At 46.2% G+C, this 23,663-nt stretch overlaps 1 protein-coding gene across 1 annotated transcript in view; it reads right to left on the bottom strand.

Moving 5' to 3' along the window:
- Positions 1 to 3,769: 3,769 nt before the first annotated feature.
- The window catches only part of LOC141219256 (SH3 domain-containing kinase-binding protein 1-like), a 33,559-nt gene continuing 13,665 nt past the window's right edge, over positions 3,770 to 23,663 (bottom strand). The window contains exons 4-6 of the mRNA XM_073666024.1: positions 13,036 to 13,289; positions 9,967 to 10,030; positions 3,770 to 4,206 (exon numbers count right to left, since the gene is read on the bottom strand). Coding sequence (XP_073522125.1) covers positions 4,165 to 4,206; positions 9,967 to 10,030; positions 13,036 to 13,289 — 360 coding nt within the window. The 3' untranslated portion in view covers positions 3,770 to 4,164. The remainder of the gene's footprint in view (positions 4,207 to 9,966; positions 10,031 to 13,035; positions 13,290 to 23,663) is intronic.

The following is a 23,663-nucleotide window of genomic DNA, read 5'->3' on the forward strand; positions in this document are numbered from 1 at the left end:
CCTAGTGTTATAAAATTCTCTGAAATGCCTGTGGGTTCAAGATGCTCACCCCACCCCTAAATGAATTCATAGTGGGTGTAGTTTTTATAATTTGGGTAATTGTGGGAGGTTTTGGATTTTAGCACTTCAGGAGCTCCGCAAATGTAACATGATGTTTATAGTCTATCTCTTCCAAAATAGCTTAACAAAGGCCAAATAGCGCTCCTTTCCTTCTGAACCCAGCTATGGGCCCCAAAAATAGGTTTCAGCCTCTTATGGGATTTCAGTGTACTGAGACATTTGGGGCTAAAGTAACATTTTCATAGAAAACATTTTTCTTGTTCCAATGTTATAAACTTTTGTGAAGCATCTTTGGATCTAAAATGGCCAGCATACCCTTAGTTGAATTCCTTGAGGAATGCAGTAACTAACATGGGGCCTTTTCTAGGGGCTTTCCGTTCTTTGGGCACCTCAGGAGCTCTGCAAATGTGACATGGCATATGGAATCTATTCCAGCCAAAATTGTGCTCCAATGTAAAATTTTGCTCCTTGCCTTTCAAGCCCTGCCGTTTATCCAAAAAGTATCTTCCAGCCACATGTGGGGTGTTGGCCCAAAATTAATTGTCTATTTTCTTCTGCTCCGTTACTGAAATGACAAAATTGGGAGCTAAAGTAACATTTTTGTGCATAAAAAGTAATTTTTCATTTAACAGCATGAAGCCCTGTGGGGTATACAAAATTTCTCAATACAGTTTTGAATATCTTGAGGGGTACACGTGACATAGGCCCCTCAAAATCACTTCAAATGTGTAAAGGGCCCCTAAAAAAAGAGAGTTTGGAAATCTCATTGAGAAAAAGAAAAATTACTGCTAAACTTTTAACCCTTATAAAAAATCCTAACAAAAAAATATCAATTAAAAATAGAGCGTATTTAATGTAGACATATGGTAAATGTTATTTATTTAAAAAAATTCTGCAGTATGGCACAAAAATAAAGTTTTTAGGGACATAAAAATTTCAAAGTTCAAAAATGGAGATTTTTTCAAAATATATGCATCAAATTTCTATTTCTTTAATATAAATGCCAATCATATTAACCTAAATCTACCACTAACATAAAATACAACGTGTCAAAAAAAAAATTATTACCACATAAAATAGCACATTGGTTTAAAAAATTTGGCCTGGTCAGGAAGGTGAAAACTACCTTAGACGGGAAAGGGTTATTCCCAATATATGTGATAACTCTGAAGTGGAGCAGACTCCACAATACAAGCTGTTCACATTATTACATAGATTTCTTAGACCCGATGAGGCTTGTTTAGTTACGTTGAAAATCCACTTGCTTTTGAGCTGAAGCATTTCCACCTGTTCACACGGGCCAATAAATACACCATTTTTGATGTAATTTTCTATAAAGTGCTACCCTCTTTTTCGCTGACTTATGTGCCATAGCTTGGTGGGTTGCAGTCTGTGTGCTGGAGCCTTTCTTTATGCTTTTCCAGCTCCTTTTTTTGTTAATCTATCTATCATCTACATTTTGCATTAGTAACCATCCTCCAAATCCCCTTGTCTGGCCACTTTCTGAATAGTTTGGATATTCTATTTGGACACATCACGGCTCATGGAAAAAATAAATCACACAATGACAGCACATCCATATAAAAACATTCTGTTTCATTATGAAGCTTACAACAGAGTGGCAGGTGACAAGACATAAATACCAGAGATATTATCAAAATCCAAGTTAAAAACAGCATCACTAAATATGCAGGGAATCGATTGTACGAGCCAAGAGACTGTATTTTTATTTGCTCAAAATAGGAGAAGGGGAGCAAAAAATGTAAAACATAATTCACACTTAGTTTTGGGTGATGAGTATAAATTCCAGTGAAGTGGTAACTTATAATAAGGAACATACACTGGTAACACAATGACGTTCCTGTAAGTATAACATGTTGTAATGATGGGACATTCATTCCATGCTATGACAAACTAGCGTAACTCTCTCAGCAGTAATGTCATCTTCCACCTCTTCACATCGTCTGCACTGACTTGTGGTATTTGCCAATTACGGAAACAGCGAGTGACGGCAAAAACCAGTGCGTCGTTATACCATGATATACAAAATGGGTTACATCTATATAAATGTCACCAATTCCTTATAACCCCATGCACTGCTCTCACTGAGATCACTTGGTTGCACATTAACTTTACATACAAATGATGAAATATATACATACAACAAAATCCCTTTAATCGGGCATCCGATAGTCCAGAAGTTCTGATTATCTGGCATCTGACCTGTACATTGGACTTTCTTCCTAGAGATTCTCTAGGTAGAGTTCATCCACAACATATACATGGCAGTCCAATAATCCAGTGTATTAGTTCATCTGTCACCTCTCAGGTCCCATCAAAGCTGAATTAAAGACATTTTATTGTATATATACATACAACACTCAAGCACCCAGATTTCTAGGGGTTTGTCCTGATTCTTAGACCCCATGTGGGGTGCAGCTTGAGAAAGGGCAACGTCACATATAAATATGGGAGGGACATGTCACATTAGATTTGTCTTCTATACTTTCCCATCTGCGTTCACTCGAGGATGACAGAAAATGAGACACATTCAGCATCTTCTTCATTCTTGCAACCTAAAGAGGCAAGTCTAATAATACAAGTGCAGCAACCGACCTCATGGCAACACCGATAATCCACACAATTGTCGCCTCCAACACAAGAAGCTATTTTGAGTAGAATCTTAACCAGTTTGTCTACGAATATGATTATTAATGCTTATTTTTGGGTTTTGTTATACATTTTTTCTATAACATGTTGGACATCAATACAGTATATACTTATATTGCTGTTTTTGATTTAAACATTTGCGCACTATGCAATTAAAAATATAGTCATTCGTATAACATGTCTTTTACAATTTGTACCACTAGAGGTCTCTGTTGTACTCTATCCAGTGGCTTCAAATACGCTGCACGCAGTACCAAACGTCACCACTAGAGTGAAATTCAGAAATCTCAGCTGCTTGTAAACAAGGGACGCCTTGGCTTTCACAATCATTGTCTTTCTTCATTGCTTCTTATTATTTCATTACTTGGAAAGATAATGTAAACTAATCCAAAGCCCTATCCTAAAATACATTTACGATCCCTTGTAATGCATACTTAACTATTGTAAAGTATTGTCCAATTAGAATTCCATTACTACTGAATCTAAAGAAATATTCAATGTGGTCACTTATTTCTCACCAACCATTTGCATCTTTATTTTACTTTCAGCATAAATCTATAATTCTTCCTCCATTACTAGAATGATAATCGTTTTTTTTTGTATTTTTAATTTGCATCCTGTCTCTTTAAAATAAATGTAACCGTACTTCCTAAATGATAAAGTTTATTTTTAAGTTATTTTATTGCATTTTCTATTATTATAATAGTCCTATTAACCTCCTGTCTCAGGTGACGTCCGGAGAAGGGCGTTCTTACCCTACAAGCTTCGTCTGGCCGGTCCGATCACCAATATAGTTAGGGCCAACTTGTAACTACTATGTTTCTGCAGGAATCAAGAATTAAAAAAGGCACAAATTATCTGTAAACGCCATACTTTTCTCTCTTAGGGAACACATTCGTAAAGTACAGTGAAAAGCAAAGCGTTTCATCAAATTGTATGAACAGTACTTTGCACATGAACGTTTCCAGTCAGAGATCCAAACCCATATAGTATGTCTCAGAAGGTAACAGAAAGGACAGGAAAGGGTTACTCAGCTGCACAGAGATTTCAGAAAATCCAAGATAAAAGACGTAATAAAAAAGGAAAGAAAAAACAACCATAAAATTATAAAGCTTGTAAACAGACAATTGGAAATACTCTTTATTCATGGAAAAATATCATAAAAAAGTACCACTCTGAAGTAAAACTGCCGGAGTTTCCTTCATGCGCAGTTTCGAGGAGGAACACTTGAGCACAACGTGGAGTCCACCGATATTCACGTGGGTGAGAGCTAGAAAAGTCACCAGGGCGTCCTTGGTAGGTGAACGGCTGTTGTGCTTGTCGCGTTTGAGGCAAATTTTAGATCGTTTGGCACCAAACGTATTTTGGCCTTGGAGGGAAGAAAAGTTCATGATTGTAGGACTTCTGATGTGGGCTGTGACATGTCCATTGTTCTCATTTGGATTGTAGAGATTTCTTAATTTCATTGACATCCATCTGGAATAAAAATGGATAGAGAATGTTTACAGCAACAACTGTTTCTTGTACAAAGAAAAGAAGAATCCCCTGGACCTTCAAGATAGTCCTGGACCCACCTCTGAGGCCCACCATCAAGATCCAATGGGACCACTACCTCCACCTGAGGTAAAAAGAAAGGAACTCACCGTGGGAAGCAAAAGCCCAGCGCTGACAGGAATCACTGAAGAGCAGCAGTGAGTAAACTCCCTCTACCCCGGAGCAGCACCGCACGCCTCACTAATGACACGGAGCGCCGTGCCAGCAACAGAGCGGGCAGCGCCAATGTCATTCAGAAGCCGGGCTACTTACCAGCTCAGGAGAAGTCCCTGCACTTGGAGAATCCCCTCTTGACAGACACTAGCAACGCGCCGCAATCACGCTGTTTAATAGCAGAGCTTCTGGATACTGAGCATACAGCGCAGCTCCAAGATAAATGATGACAGGCAAAGATGAGGAACTGTCTGATAATATTATTACATATACTTCCCGTACTGCCCCTATTAATATGGACACATCGTTCACATTAGGTGGATCTCATACAAGGAATAAAAGAAAGAAGCAGGCAAGTGGCATAAAGGGTAACAATGATAATAAAAAGGACTTACACTCATCTGAAACAGATGATGGTTCAGAGGACATATCTCCCAATTTGACCCCCTCTAAACATAGAGCTAAAAGGGACCATACAACTTCTCCTGATATGTCTCCTATTCTGATACCCATTAATAGATATAGTGACAACACAAACACAATTTTAATAAAAGAGAAACCTGTTAATCTTTCTCCATGAGAAAAATACTTGCTAGACCTCCATTCATCTTTCATTCAACAACTGAACATAATTATGGTCAATGGATTCCAAAGCCTAAATACAATACTGAAAAGATATTAATCAGAAAATCAACGACACAAATAAAAAAGTAAAATCCCCATATCTGGCACACAATACGCTTTGGAAAAGGATCATTGTTTACTTAAAAGCGAAGTTAAAACATTAAAATTAAAACTTACAGATTTAGAGGACCGCAACAGGCGGAACAATCTAAAATTTAGGGGAATACTTGAGAATGTTTCCCCGTCACAAATGGCTCCATATATTAAAGACTTAATATATAAAACACTACCATCGATTCCTAATGCAGAACTGACAACAGACAGAGCCCATAGGCTACCAAAACCTAGTTTTCTGTCAGGAGACACTTCAAGAGAAGCGATTGCGAGAATACATTTCTTCCAGACTAAGGACCGGTCGCCTTCTGGACTATCTAAAGAAAAATTAATATCTACCTCCTCCTTACCAGTCAATAAAAATATTTCTGGACTTCTCAAAAGAGATATGCTAGGAAAATCCTTTGCTGGCATAACTAGCATCTTAAGAGCGAATAACATTTCGTATAGTGGTGTTTTTCTGCTAGACTCATAGTCTTCTTCAATGGAAAAGCCAACCTTATTCAAGACCCAAAGGACGGACGGAATATGTCTGAGAATGGTCACAATCCAGAACAAGGAAGAAAAGTAGACCCTCAGAGTAAATTCATTTTAAAGGTCTAACCGTAAGTGGCTACATCATTATTTTATTGCGCAAATACTAGTATTTGAGATGTCCATAAGGCAGTACTTAGAGGGATCCTTATCCAACTCAATGCACAACACAAAAGGAAAACAAAAGAAAATATATAAAAAAAATCACCCAAAAGATTAGCAAGGCAGTGGCAAAACAACAACAAAATCCGACGGAAAAAAACTCACTTTGCCATAATAAGTCTTAGAGCTGAACTTAAATCCAAGATGGAATCAACTACATACACCCGCAAGCTATAGTGGAACAATTTGCTACATTTGATTCTTCCCTATACAATCTGAAAGACGATAAAGAAACTACCCAATTAAATATTAAATGAATAAATAATTTCCTTTCAGAAGAACTCCCGCAATTAAACTCAGAGCAAATTAAATGATTAAATTCCCCTTTCTCTACTAACAAAACTGTTATTGCCATCAAGAAATTGCAGGAAAATAAATCCTCCGGACTCCGGACTTGATGAATACCCACCGAATATTATAAATTATTTAGACATCATCTCTCTAACCCCCTAACTTCTGTTATATCAAGCGACCAACAATGGCCTATTCTCAAATGAATCCCTAATAGCCACCATTGTTGTTATACCTAAACAAAATAGTAATTCTGAGGAGATGTCGAACCAAAGGCCGATATCTCTTCTAAATACAGACACTGAAAATATACGCTAAGCTAATATCTGAAAGATTAATCAAAATTATGCCTATACTAATTCATTCTGATAAAGTAGGGTTTTATTAAGGGAAGACAAGCCTCAGATGACACAAGAAGACTTTTAAATTTACTTATATATGTGGAAAAACAAAAATTGTCTTCCATACTACTATCTTTAGAAGCCGAAAAGGCATTTGTTCGCATCAACTGGGATTTCACGGTCGCCACTTTAAACGAATTTGGATTTCAAGAACAAATTCTTAAAACTATTACTGCTCTTTATTCATGCCCTTCAGCAAAGATCCAAATTAACAATTTACTCTCTAAAACCTTTACTATTACTAATGGTAAACGTCAGGGAAGTCCATTATCTCCACCCTTATTTGATCTCATAATGGAACCCTTTGCTGAAATTACCAGAACCAACGACCTCATAAAGGGAATCCCACTTAATTTTAGACAACATAAAATTAGTTTATTTGCGGTTGACACGTTCATTTCCATTACTGACCCTATCAACTCTCTAAGAGTTATTACCCAAAATATCAAAGAAATTTCAGCGGCTTCCAATTATAAAATAAATGCCAAAAAAATCAAAAATGTTAATTTTTTTCTTAGATTATCAATTTACAAAATTAATGGAAAAATCCCATAATCGCTATTTTGGAATCAAATTCACTAACCTTTTACATAAAATCCTAGATGAGAACTTAAAAATATTGCAAAAGCAAATCCAAATAAGCATTGGCAACTATGATAAATCTAACACTTCGTGGATGAGTAGAATTACTATCTACAAAATGATTATACTACCAAAATTACAATATATTTTCAGAACAATTCCTATCCTAGTCCCAGAAATATGGATTAAATCTCTTCATAAACAACTGTCAAATTATAGATGGCAAAAAAAGTTTCAGAGAATTGCAAAAATGTTACTATTCAAAAATAAAAGGGGGAATTGCCCTACCAAATATCCAGGCTTCTTCTGAAGCGAATATTATTATTCAAAGCAGAAAATAGCAGAAAACGAATCAATGATAGACTTCCTCTCCCTAAAAACTTTTCATAATCTTCCAGAAGAGGAATTGTACAGCCAGACTAAAGAAAGCCTTTGTGGACTACTCTGATTCATGTTGGAGATACTGTGGACAAAAAGCCAACTTACCGTATTTTTCGGACTATAAGAAGCCCTTTTTTCCTCCAAACTTTTGGAGGAAAATGGGGGGGTGCGTCTTATAGTCCGAATGTTGGAGGAGGGGGGTTGTATATATATGTGGGGTGTGGGGGGAGCAGTAGCGGTGGATGAGCAGGGAACAGGAGGCAGCAGCCGCCCGCTGCAGCCTACATTGTCCCGGCTGCTAAAGAAAATGAATATTCAGTGCTCCCCACGCTCCTTAATAGCAGCACACAGTGTAGACGCAGCGCTGCTCCTGCTGTTGCCGGAATCGCCTGTGCCCGCTGTTAAAGGGCATGAATATTCAACCTCTCTCCACGCCCATGGGCATGGAGAGGGGGTGAATATTCATGCCCTTTAATAAGCAGGATCACGCGGTAGCCCGGCAGCAGCAGGAGCCGCAGCGCGGCAACGCTGTGTGTCGGCTATGAAGGAGTATGAAGTCACTGCTCCCCGTGCACACAGTACCGGCATTGGGAGCAGTGACTTCCGGCAGCTGATCTCTCCTTGCGCATGGTAGTGACGCCATGCGCGGCTCACATGGAGAGATCAGTGTGGGCAGGCAGGACGAAGCGCTGGAGGAGAGAAGAAAGGTGAGTAGGAGTGTTTTTTTTTTAATGTGCAGCATGATAGGGATTAGGGGTACCATGCATACTAGGATAAGGACGAGGGGGCCATACATACCAGGGTAAGGATGAGGGGGCCATACATACCAGGGTAAGGATGAGGGGGCCATACATACCAGGGTAAGGATGAGGGGGGCATACATAACAGGATAAATATGAGGGGGCCATACATAACAAGATAAATATGATGGGGCCATACATACCAGGATAACGCTGAGGGCGGCATACATAACAGGATAAAGATGAGGGGGCCATACATACCAGGATTAGAATGAGGGGCCATACATACCACAATAAGGATGAGGGGTGCCATGCATACCAGGATAGGGATTAGTGGTGCCATGCATATCAGGATGGGGATTGCTGTGCCATTCATACCAGGATAGGGATTAGGGGTGCCATGCATACCAGGATAGGGATTAGGGGTGCCATGCATACCAGGACAGGGATGAGGGGTGCCATGCATACCAGGACAGGGATGAGGGGTGCCATGCATACCAGGATAGGGATGAGGGGTGCCATGCATACCAGGATGGAGGGATGCCAGGCATACCAGGATGGGGATGGGGACCACGTATAAAAGGAAGGGGAGAGACATATATACCAGGATGGGGGATATTGTCAGAATTGGGGAACATTACCCCTATACCAGTGTCAGCAGAAGACCCCCTCCCCCTTAAAAGTGCATCATGAACACATTTTTTGCTTAATTTTTTTTTTTTCCTCCTCTAAAACCTAGGTGCATCTTATGGTCCGGTGCGTCTTATAGTCCGAAAAATACGGTATTTCATATCTTTTGGACATGTTCTAAAGCTGCATTAATATGGAAAGAGATCTTTAAATTGTTGAATAAAATCAACAACTCTACAGTTAATATTTCACCACAACTAGCCCTTCTATCTCTTGACTCAAATTTACTCCCACAGAAGATAAAACATATTTCCATTCATATATTGGCTATAACAAAGCTACTTATTGAATCTAAATGGAAGTCAGTTAATGTTCCTACTATCTCAGAAATTATAGATAAAATGTTAGTTCACAATTCTTTAGAACATTCCTATGCGTTAAGAAACAGCTCTCTTAAGAAATACTATTCTATATGGTCTTTCTGGATCTGGATACTGGATACTTTTCCCTGAATAAGAATACCTCTCCAAACAAATAACATCTTTTAGCCAGAAAGTATACAAATCATTTATTATTTTAACATAATTAAACTGAAATCCTGTGATGCCATAACAAGGATTTATACTATAGATGATCTATTTTCACCTCCCTTTCCCCTGTTTTCCTCATTCATCCTTCCCTTTTTTCCCCATCCCATTCCTCTCTCCCTTTCCTTCCTTTCTTTCCTTTCTTCCTCTCTGGCTATCCTTTTCCAGATTTTTCCTCCAAGTTAAAAGTTTTGTTAGGATGATGTAACTGTTGTAATACTACTATACTGTCTTTATCATATTTTATTTTCCCTTTCCCTTCTTTTGTAAAACATCCCTTAATAAAAAGTATATTATTGAAAAAAGACAACTGGATTTTCTTTACACCGTTTTAATGAGTAAGCCTATGATTGATGATGTACTAACAGGACTCTGAGAATTTCAGACTTTTATCATATCACTGGAACCTGTGGTCAGAGCACAACTACAGCATACATTTCCAAACTACTATTTCGGAAGGGCTTCAAGTCAAATATTGTGTACCTGTAATCGAAGACGAATCTTCTTTTCTTCATCCAGCTCGGACAGTAATTGTTTTATTTCTTTTCTAAAATAAAAATACAAGAACGATGGAATTAATTTTCTGGGGTAACCTCGAGTATACTAAACTATACTTTAAAAGGCAGCAAAGTGAAGAACAAGGACAATGAAACATGTGGAGAATCCGAATAACCAAATAGTTTGAGTAGGAATCTGACTCCTGAAATACTGCTTGGGGTAAGCTGTGCTGAGATCTGAGATGATATGTGCTCCACAGATTATCTATTTCACAGTCTTCTTTGCATATACTGAATAATACATAGGGAGAAGCATCTTATTTTCAGATAATTTTCATCTAATATATCACCCTGTGCTTATATTGGATACAGACAAATGTTCACCAGAAAAGCAACAAATGTTCAGATGACAAATGCTCATTTGCAAAAAAAAACAAATATATATAAAAAAAACCAGTCAGCTGATGTGGACACATCATCCAGGGTTCCACATCGAGCCTCTTAATAATCCTAGGCCTACATATGTTTAAGCATAGAGCCCATGAATTTACTGCTTACGCATGGACCAATGTTTCAAGCCTAGTCTGGACAGGATCTGAATAATTCTGATGCTGAAGCCTCAAATTCATAGTTGAGCTCTCACCCCATTGCAAGATACCAGTGGTACAACCTACACCTACCACCTAAAAAACCCTTCATCTTTGGGTTGGAGTTTGGTTTGTTTGGCTTGCGAGACCTCTGAGGCTGGAAATACCCAAGGGGGCAGGTTCTGAGGAGACATGGCAGTGACAGTCCACAAAAGGATTACCCACTATGATGATTGTACTGGATCCCTAGGAGGAGATGCGACACAGTATTCATCTCCAGGAGAGACTCAGGCAACCAAGTGAGAATCAACTGAACCAATCAGTTATGTATTTATGTGCGTCCACTATAATCACACCTAGGTCAATCCCTGCTGTGCCATAGTTACATGTGCTACCCTATCATCTCCTCTACTCTGCTGCCAGATACACCAGGCTCCTTATTGCTGCTCTGGTGATATGCTCAGTGACTATACGACCTGCTTCAGACACTACATCACATTAGCCAAGAGACTCCACTGTCTTATATTTCAATTTACTCCATCCTTCTCGCATTTTTAATATGGCACTAAATATAAAGACGTTTTTGTTCCACTGACCATCCATTTAAATTATTGAAATTAATTACTTTGGTGCTACCTATCGTTGGCAAATAGAACTCACAGATTGCATAGATTATAATATATCATGCATCCCAGAATTTCACTACCAAGAAAGAACTAGTCTGCCCCAAATGCTCCACCATAGGGACGTCTACAGTCACTACCATCAAGAAATCTACCCCCCCTTTGCACTCAGGCCTGAGTTATTCTAGATCAGTGATCCCCAACATTTCTTACCTTGGGAATCGCATTCAGCTCTGAGAGAGGGTCATGAGCAACATCCAGAGCCCCCCGACTAGTGACATCCAGATCCCGCTCCCTATCCCACAGTAGTTACACCCAGAGCCCCATTACTGGTATAATAACAGCCAGAACTTCCCCATAGAAATAAAACCAAGGCAGTGTGCTTACATACAGGGGTTCTCACCGCACTCATATTCGGTATTCTCGCAGCAGGCACTCCCACCACATTATTGCATCCAACTTCAAGCAACCCTTTAACTAGCAGTATCATCTTATCTCCAGTCTCATCTCCAGACTTCATTTATCTCTCCAACTCTTAAAGGGGTTGTCCACTACTAGGACTAGGACACCAGTATTGATATGGTGCAGGGCTCACGTGACATAACCGCACGAGAGCCCCAGAACGTGAGTGCCGACACCACTGGAACTGCGCCAGCACGGGAGGTGAGGACAGGGGTTTTTATTTTAACGAGGGCAAACATTCAGAGTGATAAAGGGTTGTCCTAGTAGTGGACAACCTCTTATATATGTGCATCTAGACCTGCTCTTCTGTATGGGGTTATTCACAAACGTCAGGAACTAGAGACCTGCTCTTCATATCTGTTTGTTAGACATGGTGCTAAGGCAACAAGCTGACACACAGCCGCGAGCCACACATTATAGGTCTGCGAGCCACAGGTTGGGGAGCCCTTTTCTACACCTTGTACTGTACAAGATGTAATTTTTCTTTTTCTCCTCTTAGAGCACTGTCCCAATGTTTTAGATTCCCAGTGGATTTCACTATATAGGAGCAGAAGAAAGATAGGTACATTCACGGAACTTGCAAACTGTGATGTACTAAATGTAAAAAAGTATGAAAAACTATAGCAAAAATATAGTCATATAGTCACACAGTCTGAGGCTTTATTCTGCCCTGTCATAAACAGCATCTCAACTCATTTCTTTTAATGCTGGAAGCTAATAGTAAATGGACCTAAGTATATGGCTGTACATTTGCTCACTGCACCTTTAGATCCATCTAGAGAAAAGGTCCATTTTCTGAACGTATAGCAAAATTGTCTGCTTCCAATGTGCTGAATGAAGTCTTATAACATCCATTACAGGCTGTTATTAGATGAGTGTGAATAGATTGTGTTAATTACTTCCTATTCTCTGCTAAATTGATATTTTGGACATAATTGCAGATTTGTTTTTCGTCTTTTGCACATTCTTCTTTTAGCCAGATGGAAATCACTGACTGTGACAATTATAGTGTCTCTTAGCACCGATCTGATGAAAATAAGCTCCGACTGAATTCACGCTGAGGGAAAAAATGGTATGGATTAATTATTAATAAACAAATACTCCATAAATAATACAATGTATCATGACATTTTAAGAGTTTCTTTCATCAGGAAAACCTGTTAGAGAGGACAACCTCCAGGGAACCTCTTTTTTGAGCCCTGACAAGCAGTGGCTCTCCATCTTGTGGACTCGGGCTATCTATGTATGACATGATAGCCATTCATTTGGTTTGCACATTATAAAAAAGTCATCCATGACATTTTTGAAACTTTACACAAAAATATTAAATCAGAACAAGTCCTTTAATTCCCGACTGCCGGCATCTGGTATAATAAAGCTTACTTTTGCTGGTCCTTCATTGTCTCAATGATGCTTCGAAGCTCCTTGACTTGTGCCTGCAGCTCTTCTAGTGATGACTGGCCATGCTCAACTGTGTGTCTTGCATCGGAGCTACCAAAGGACGGAGAGTTTGACCTGTGACTACTTGAGGTGACAATGTGAAATGCTGATGGGGCTCCAGGAGCGCCGTGTGAGAAACTGACACTTGAAATCAAGCCTCCTGGTTTGGGGGGCAATGCAGCTCTGTTCTCTGGTACCTACAAGACAGGAATAAACTGAATATGTACAGAACACTATTATTATTAAAAGAACACATGTAGCAATCATAAATGAATATTTCCCATATGCTGGTAAATCATTGCCTAAATACAGCGGTATTATATGTGCTATTAGGTGGTCTTCATTATTGAAAGATATTAAGAAAATGTAGGCACAACTGCAGCCACAATTACAGCTCAGTCATAGGCAATGCTCTGATTAAAGAGAAAAAAAACACAAAAAAAACACTTTCATTTAATATTCTAATGTATACAGTGACCCCCATAGATGGTACAGAGCTGACTTGGCTAATGCAGCATAAGCTATCTATTAGATAGGGGATAAATGTAAGATTACTGGGGGTCTGTTCGCTGGGACCTCCACCAGTCATGAGAACAGGGGTCTTATTTCTGCAATATGGAGCAGCAGTGCACCACAGTGTGTGACCACAGCTCCATTCACTTCTATGGTTTTGTGGAACAGCAGTATGTGTGACCACCTGTGCCATAGGCAGTCAACAGAGCGGCGGTCATGCATATGCCCTAATGCTCCATTCACATGTGAAATACAGTCCTCAGGATTGGTGGGACTCCCAGCAGTTGGACCCTGCATCATTGTAGCACCCTGAGGATTCGGCTGCTACAGGGGTATTGCACCTCAACCCAGAGGTGTGATATTCCACTCCCGGGTAAGGATGGAGTGTGGAACTGAGCTCGGTAGGCTGCATGTGTGGCACCCCAGGGGTCTGGTTTTCCACAGTAATGTAATGTTATGTCTGAGAGCAGGTGGGAGGTCCTTTGGTCAGGGATCCTGTGCATGCCACACCTCCTGCCCAGTCTTGGGAGGGGAAGAACTTCCCCTGTATAAACCCGGGGCTGAGGCAGGGTGAGTCAGACAAGGAGAGTGGAGACAAGAAGCAGCATAGGAAACAGCAGAGTTACAAGGAGTCAGGGGCTGGCAGCTGCAGAGCTCGCCCTGACTAAGAAGATTCTTTACCGGACCCGGAGTCCGAGGCTGTGGGGACTAACTCCTACCCAGCAGCAGAATCCGTCAGGCAGGGGATTTCAGGTCCTCTGGCCCAGAAGCCCGAAGGCACGGTCACACGCGTGGGACCAGCACCGCCATCGTGGAGCGGAAGCCATTAGAAGGCCCCGAGTCACCGGCCATACGGGTGAGCACCACACGGTACACTCAGGGACGTGGGCTACTTACATCAGCTTCTAGCAAGGTAGCCAGAAGAGTACAGTCAGTTTGGGAGGCCTACAACTACGCCTGGCCAGGGGAGATCCCATCTGCTCAAAGACTGACCAGGCCCCGTTTGCTAGCAAGTACTCCGGGAGGGTCTGTCGTTGTTACCAGTAAAGACCCTGAACTACACCGTACCGTCTCTGAGTGGTTCCTGCTACCCCCATCATCCACGTCGGCTGCCCTGAGGCCATACCCCTCCCGTTGGGGGTTATACTATCACGCTGCACAATCCTACCACCGGCCTCAGCGGTCTGCCCTGCAGCAGCAGCTTCCTGGCTGCACTCAACGGGTGGCGTAGTCATCAACTATTTACTACTAATAGACTGCCGTCTAGTTTGACTCCCTGGGCACGGACCGGGTCACCGCCACGAGACTACAACCCTCCACTGATCCGGCTCCGGGTAGGCTCCCGCGTGCGCAACGCAGCGCGACACAGGCCCAGGGGCGCGTCAACTTTGGCGTAGTCGGCAGGATTTCGTGCCCGCAACCACCGGGTACTGCGTGCCTGAAAAGCAAAGACTGTTCAAACTTACCAGTGGTGAAGGTTTCCCGCCATCCGGCGCCATCTTCGACCTTCTTCCCGCCATCCGTGGAGTTTTCCCGCCATTGGACGCCATCTTGAGGACGCCGCGCGGGAAGAAGAGGGGCGTGGACTCCGAAAGCGCGCGAGAACTGAAGCCCCGCCTCACGTCCGGACGTTGCGTAAGGTCCTGGAAGGAGCCCAGCAGACGCCGACGTCACAGGAGCGCGACGGAAGGTCCTCAACCCTGACGATCCACTGCGGAGCCGCGGCCTACGGAAGAGGATCATCGCAAGGTAGGCCACGGTCCACTAGGGGGGAGGAAGATGTCGGATACGGAGGAGAGCTTCACTGCCTCAACCCCCGCCAGCGCTACCGCTGCTGCAGTTATGCCCTTCACCATGCCCTATATCCCGGGAGCAGCTTGGCTACCCCAGTACTCAGGGGAGTCACATACCCTGCATGACTTTAGAGAAAAGCTGGATAGCCTCTTCCAGGTGTACCCCCTCACAGAAGAGCAAAAAGTGAGCATCCTGGTGGCCCAACTAACCGGGGCAGCCAAAAGGGAAGTAAAATCCTGGCCACCTGGGAGGAAGACTGTCGCAGGGATACTAACCCGGCTGAAGGACACCTTTGATACCCGCACCTCAGCCGAGATTAAGCTTAGATTCTACGGGTGCAAGCAGCGAGCGCATGAGAGTATAAGGGACTATGCACTAAACCTACAAGAGGCCCTGAGGGCCATAAAGCAGACCGACCCTGATGGGGTGGGAAACGAGGACAGGCTATTGACTGAACAATTTATAGAGGGTTTATATTGCAATGCCCACCGAACCCAGTTGCGGGCAATGGCCTTACAGGATCCCCATCTGGACTTTGCACAGTTCAAGGATAGAGCTATCCGGGTGCTCCGAGAACCAGCAGCGGGTGGCGTTGTTACCCACAGGCGCCCAGCTATCACTTACCACCAGGAGGTGGCGCCCTTGTCGGCAGGGCCTGTGGGAGCTGATGCGCAGGCATTGGACAATGACCCGGCTCCAGACCTACACCATCAGGTCCAAGAGCTAGCTAAGAGCGTTGCTGCGCTAACCCGAACTGTGCAGTCTTTACAGGTTTCCACCCCAGGGAAGATCCAGCTGGCATCCGGACCGGAGGACATCCCGTGGCGTCGACCAAGGAGGACCCCACCGGCCAGAGGAAGACCCAGTGACCGATACAGCGAGGACGGACGACCCATCTGCCGCCGCTGCAATCAACCCGGACATATGGAAAGGTACTGTTCTTTAAACGGGCACAACCTGGGGTAGAGGGCCAACCCCCAGGAAAAAGATCACCAGGCCCATCGAACTGGCGCGACAGATATGTGGGAGGACGTCCAGTCTTGCCTGTGGTACTGGATGGCATTCCCATGAGTGCCCTACTGGATACCGGGTCACAGGTCACCACCATCCCGTACGTGCTCTTCAAGCAGTACTGGAATGACTCGGATATTACCCGCTACCCTGACGACGACTTGAGTATCATCGCCAGCAATGGCCAGCCCGTGCCACAGATCGGATTTAAAGAGGTGACCCTCAAAATCGGTAGAGTCGAACTGGCCGCACAGGGACTGATCATTGTAGATATTGATAAACATGAGAGTCACCCAAAAATAACTCTAGGAACTAACGTAATTGAAAATTGTCTTGCAGAGGTGATTTTCCTTTTACAGCAGGTTGCCAAGAACGCCAGCTCCGGCGAGCAGCGGGTGCTCCAGAAAGAGATCCGGGCACTGATGCAACGGCAACAAGTGGAACTCTCCGGCGGTGAGATTGGTAGCGTAAGAATGTGTGACCCTTTTCCTATTGCCATGCCCCCAAAAAGTGAAATGATGATTTGGTGCCGGGCAGCTATTGGTCTGAGAGGTAGAGATTACCAGGCAATGGTAGAACCAGTTTACTCAGACAGTAGGCCCACCATTTTGACAGCACGGGGGGTGGTCAATGTACGCCATGGGAGGGTGCCCATTCGCATAATAAATATCGGGGAGAGGGAAGTGTACCTGCCCCGGTATGCCACGCTAGCCAAATTATATACCACTGATCAAAATTCTATACAATCTGTGGAACCCTTGCCTCCATCTCACCCGGAGGAAGGTAACGGCTCTAAGAAAGACATGGAGGACTGGTGTCAGCAACTACATTTGGGTACTGATTCCACTCCCTCACATCAGAAACAAGGAGTCTATCGGGTGGTTCAAGAGTATGAGAGAGTGTTTAGTAAACACCCGTTAGACTTCGGGCGAGTCAAGGGGGTAGAACACCGCATCCCCACGGGAGATCATCCTCCCATAAAAGAGAGGTATCGACCCGTACCCCCTGCACATTACCAACACGCCAAGGGGATGCTTAGAGACATGAAGGAGGCTGGGGTAATCCGGGATAGCTGTAGCCCCTGGGCAGCCCCACTAGTTTTAGTCAAAAAGAAAGACAACACCATGAGGATGTGTGTAGATTACCGGAAAATCAACCGTATCACACACAAGGATGCGTACCCCTTACCAAGGATAGAGGAGTCATTGGCTGCTTTAAGATCTGCTAACTTCTTCTCTACCTTGGATCTCACTAGCGGGTACTGGCAGGTTCCTGTAGCAGAGGCGGACCGGGAGAAGACCGCATTCACCACCCCGATGGGACTTAGCGAGTTCACCTGCATGCCGTTCGGACTCTGCAACGCCCCAGGAACCTTCCAACGATTAATGGAGTGCTGTCTGGGCCACAGAAACTTCGAGACGGTCCTGTTGTACCTGGACGATGTCATCGTATACTCCAAAACTTATGAGGACCACCTGAAACACCTGGCGGAGGTGTTCGAAGCTCTGGCGAGTTACGGCCTAAAGGTGAAACCCTCCAAGTGTCACCTCCTGAAACCAAAGGTGCAATACCTGGGACACGTGGTGAGCGCTGATGGAGTGGCTCCCGACCCCGATAAGATCACCGCAATTAAGGGATGGCCAAGCCCCTCCAGCGTAAAAGAAGTGCGGCAGTTCCTAGGGTTGGTAGGCTACTACCGAAGGTTTATTCCCGGTTTCACCAAAAAGGCAGCGCCTATGCAGGACCTCCTGATAGGCCAGTCCCGAAAGGCCAAGAACCAGAAGCCGCCCTTCAAATGGGAAGAGCTAGAAGAAGAGTCCTTCCGCCAGCTGAAGATGGCCCTCACGGGGGATGAAATCTTGGCGTACCCGGACTATAGCCAGCCCTTCATCCTCTACACCGACGCCAGTAACATCGGGCTAGGAGCCGTACTGTCCCAGATTCAGCAGGGGAGAGAACGAGTAATCTCCTATGCCAGCCGAAAACTGCGACCCACCGAAAGGAACCCCGAGAATTACAGCTCATTTAAGCTAGAGTTCCTGGCCGTGGTATGGGCAGTCACCGAGCGCTTTAGGCATTACCTCGCTTCTTCCCGGTTCACCGTATACACGGATAACAACCCGTTGACACACCTGGACACGGCAAGACTCGGTGCCCTGGAGCAGAGGTGGATGGCCCGTCTGTCCAACTACGAGTTCACAATCAAATACCGGGCAGGACGCTCCAATACTAACGCGGATGCCCTGTCCAGGATGCCCAACCTGCCGGACGAAGGAGAAGATCCGGAGGGACTGGAAGAAGTTGAACTCCCTGCGTTCCACCGTCATGGGACTATCCAGTATTCCCACCGGGTAAGGGGTAAGCAGGCTGCTACGTTGAACCCCTTACCCCACTACAACTGGGCGGAAACGCAAGACAGCGACCCTGCCGTCCGACTGGTGAAGGAGATGCTGACTCGGCCGGAGGCTCGCCTTGAACCAGACGCTCCGGAGGAAGCCAAACAACTATGGGCGGAGAAGAGTCGACTATTCCTTTACAAGGGGAAGTTGTGCCGCAGAATGGTCAACTCCCGGACGCATGAACTACTCTGGCAAGTAGTGGTGCCACGAAGAGACGCAGCCATGGTGATGGAGGCATACCACGACGGAGCTGGACACTTCGGGTGGAAAAAGCTGGAGTTCCTGCTGCGCGAGCGGTTCCACTGGGTAGGCATGAGGGGAACCATCGAGAAGTGGTGCAGAGACTGTGGCCCGTGCAATCTGAGAAGGAAGGACCGGGCCAGCCAGAAGACTCCCCTGCAGTCCATCGTCACCCGGCAACCGTTGGAACTGGTAGCCTTGGATCATGTAAAACTGACCCCAAGCAGAAGTGGCTACGTCTACGCGTTAACCATCGTGGATCATTACTCCCGGTTCTTGGTTGTCGTCCCCGTCAAGGACTTAACGGCTCAAACAGCAGCTAGAGCCTTCCAGCAGCACTTCTGCCGTCCACACGGGTACCCGGACCAAGTGCTGACGGACCAGGGACCTGCCTTTGAAGCGGAGGTCTTCCAGGAATTCTGCAATCTGTATGGCTGCCGGAAGATAAGGACGACACCCTACCATCCGCAAACTAATGGACTTTGTGAAAAAATGAACCAGGTGGTAATGGATCTTCTAAAAACATTGCCCCTGGAAGAACGCAGTCTGTGGCCTGAGAAGTTGCCCGATCTGGTGGACCTATACAACCACATCCCGGTAGGTTCCACCAACTGTACCCCGGCTTACCTAATGAGGGCGAGACCTGGTAAGTTACCTGTTGACCTGGAAATGGGAGTCCTGACACCTGAGGACACTTCACCAGAAACAGACTGGGACACAGAGAGGCAGCAGCAGTACCGGAGAGTACAAGAGAGCGTGGAGCGAAGTCTCTGTCAGGCTAGGGAAAGACAAGAGAAGACTTACAACCAGTATGCTCCCGCTGTTCCCCTGGTACCCGGAGAGCAGGTCTTGAAGAGGAAAAGACGGCTCCACAAGTTGGATGACCAGTGGGAGAAGGACCCGTACACCGTACTGCCCTCAAGCCACGAGAACCCGAAGGTCTGTACCATCAGTAAAGACGGAGGGGAAACCACAGCCATTGTATCCCGGGACCACCTGAAGAAGTGTCCCGAACAACTGAGGAACCCTGAAGAGGAACAAGAAGACCATCGACCCGTGGGAGAAAGGGAAGATATGGTTAGTACCGTGCTCGGGGACTTCCCTCGGTCTTGGACTCAAGTCAATGGTGCAGTTGTGGTACCCGTACTCACCTTCCTCCAACCATCATCCCAAGAACCTACGGAGCAACGGGTAGAGCTGGAAGAACAGCCGGTCCAGGAGGCAGAAGACTCCACACGAGTAGAACAGGAGAATCAACCCTCTGCTTATAGTGAGCCTGCCGTACCCCTAGTGAGACAAAGAGCCGGTAGACAGCTGCCCAGTTTACCCTTGACAGCTCCTACACCCTGTAGTTCAGGGCCAGACAGTCAGCTCCGTAGGTCCACTAGAGCCACTAGAGGCCAGTTACCCGCACGCTGGAGAATTTGAAGTGTAAAAATAGTTTTATTTATGTTTATCTGTGTATTGTTGCTTGTGTATAATTTTGTGTTTCCAGTTGTTTTTAGGAAACCTTGGTGGATTTACCGGGAATCCTTGTATATAGTTGGAGCGTAACCCAGGATGGACTAGAGACTGTTAAGGACTCGGGGTAGGACAGACCCCTACCTGGTTACGTCTCCCTGTGTTGGTGAAATGGACACCTTTGCTTTTCTTCAAAGACTGCATCCGGTTGCGGACACGCCGTAACCATCTTATGTGTTTTTCTTATAGTATTGTTATTGTTATACTTTGTTATGTTTTTCTAAATGTGTTTAGTCCCGGAGTACTAAATTTCACTAGGGGGGAATGTGGCACCCCAGGGGTCTGGTTTTCCACAGTAATGTAATGTTATGTCTGAGAGCAGGTGGGAGGTCCTTTGGTCAGGGATCCTGTGCATGCCACACCTCCTGCCCAGTCTTGGGAGGGGAAGAACTTCCCCTGTATAAACCCGGGGCTGAGGCAGGGTGAGTCAGACAAGGAGAGTGGAGACAAGAAGCAGCATAGGAAACAGCAGAGTTACAAGGAGTCAGGGGCTGGCAGCTGCAGAGCTCGCCCTGACTAAGAAGATTCTTTACCGGACCCGGAGTCCGAGGCTGTGGGGACTAACTCCTACCCAGCAGCAGAATCCGTCAGGCAGGGGATTTCAGGTCCTCTGGCCCAGAAGCCCGAAGGCACGGTCACACGCGTGGGACCAGCACCGCCATCGTGGAGCGGAAGCCATTAGAAGGCCCCGAGTCACCGGCCATACGGGTGAGCACCACACGGTACACTCAGGGACGTGGGCTACTTACATCAGCTTCTAGCAAGGTAGCCAGAAGAGTACAGTCAGTTTGGGAGGCCTACAACTACGCCTGGCCAGGGGAGATCCCATCTGCTCAAAGACTGACCAGGCCCCGTTTGCTAGCAAGTACTCCGGGAGGGTCTGTCGTTGTTACCAGTAAAGACCCTGAACTACACCGTACCGTCTCTGAGTGGTTCCTGCTACCCCCATCATCCACGTCGGCTGCCCTGAGGCCATACCCCTCCCGTTGGGGGTTATACTATCACGCTGCACAATCCTACCACCGGCCTCAGCGGTCTGCCCTGCAGCAGCAGCTTCCTGGCTGCACTCAACGGGTGGCGTAGTCATCAACTATTTACTACTAATAGACTGCCGTCTAGTTTGACTCCCTGGGCACGGACCGGGTCACCGCCACGAGACTACAACCCTCCACTGATCCGGCTCCGGGTAGGCTCCCGCGTGCGCAACGCAGCGCGACACAGGCCCAGGGGCGCGTCACATGCACTACATACATCCCATTTCCGAGGAACAGGCCGACGGTACTCCCACTTGGAAATGTGCAGGTACGACCGAGTCTGTTCCTGGCTGGAGTGGGAGGGGGGTGGTACATCCCAAGTAGTGTAGGGGCAGATAGGGGGAGCAGCCTGGGTAAAGATAGGAGCTCATTGGGTGCTGGTCACCTGAGCTCACACATAGAGGGAGTATATAAGGTGGGCACCATCTAAGATCAGGGTCAGTCTGTGAGAGGTCAGTCAGTCTGTCAGCCTTTGCAGAGAAGTAAGAAGCAGAGGAGCAGAGCAGCCCCAGAGAGAGAGAGAGGAGAAAGCAAGAGAGACCCAGAGGGGGAAACAGAAGAGAGGACTCTGAGACCCCAAATCCAATCCACGGGTGAAGAGTCGGCATCAGGGTACCGGAACCCAAGCTGGTGGGGGCAAAAACACACCCCAGCCAGAGACCGGAGGCCGTGGGCAGCGTCTGCCACGGCCACCCACCACATCCACCCCGAAAGCATACCACGTGGAGGGTCAGGGAACCCAAGGCCAAGGGTCTCCCAACAGAAGGCCCGAGGGAGCTGGACCTGGGTGGATCACTAGTGGGGACGGCCAGAGAAAGGACAGAAGGAGAGCTCAGGGTCACGCTCCGGACTCGCTTGGGGGTTGGCTGGATCCAGGACCTGGTGGATGCAGCACGGCTCGGGAGGTCACTTGAAGCTGGAGTGACCGGAACATCAGCAGTGAGTAAATACCCTTAACTGCATAACCCGACTCTGTCTTCCTTTAACATCTATGCTGCACCACCACAACCCCCATCCTCCGCACCTGACCCCCTGAGGCTATACCCCACCCGTTGGGGGTTATACCATCAAAAGCTGCACCTACACCATCAGCCTCAGCGGACCCTGCTGCAGCGGCGGCCATATTGACCGCAATACAACGGGTGGCGTAGTCGACATTAAGAACTTATTAACATCTGTAGGACTGCCACATACAACTGAGTTTGACACCCTGGGCACGGACCGGGTCACAGCCACTCGGAAGACTACAACTCCCATCTGATCCGGCTCCGGATATTCCCCCTAAAGAATATGGCCCAGGGGGCGCGTCAACTTTGGCGTAGTCGGCAGGATTACGTGCTCGCAACAACCGGGTACTGCGTGCCTGAAGAAAAGTTCATCGTTACCTTAAAAAGAAGTCTCCTGCCGGTTCCGGAGGGTCCCCGCCATCGGACCCCATCACCAGTCGATTCCAGCCGGTTGTCCGCCATTGGCCGCGTTTTCCCGCCATCTGCAGAGTTTCCCGCCACTGGGAGGCGATTCCCGCCATTTCTGGGGGTTTCCCGCCTTGGAAGAGCGGACGCCATTATGGGCGTGCCAGAGGGTGGCGAGAGGCCACCTCCCATCGTGGGCCAGGACCGAAAATGGCGCCAAAAGTGGAAACCGCCCCCACCAACAGAGACTGTGATGCTAGAGGTGTCTGTCAGCGTGAAAGAACAGCCCCTGGAGCTGACAGTCACCAAGTGGCCCCGGGACCGCCCTCGAGGTGGGAGGAGACGAAAGGAGAGAGAAAAGATGGGTGCCGCCTGGAGCAGTCTAGAGCGAGCGCACCCGGAGGCAAGAAGCCTGGAGAAGAGTATCGGAGGAGCTTACCCGGAGATGGCGAGAAAGCAGAGCAGCACCGGCCCGCTGGCCAGGAGCCTGCTGGAGACGACTGTAGGAGAGCAGAGCAGCACCGACCCGTTGGTCAGGAGCCTGCTGGAAACAACGACCCCACTAGGCCTAGTGGAGGTCCTAGCACAGCTCCCCCGAGACCGGGAGTGTGCACAGACCGCTCTGGAGGGCCTCGCAAGGAGGATGG

The sequence above is a fragment of the Phyllobates terribilis genome, unplaced genomic scaffold, assembly GCF_046119375.1.
Source record: "Phyllobates terribilis strain yellow unplaced genomic scaffold, ASM4611937v1 Scaffold_258__1_contigs__length_2716348, whole genome shotgun sequence".
NCBI classification, from domain to species: Eukaryota; Metazoa; Chordata; class Amphibia; order Anura; family Dendrobatidae; genus Phyllobates; species Phyllobates terribilis.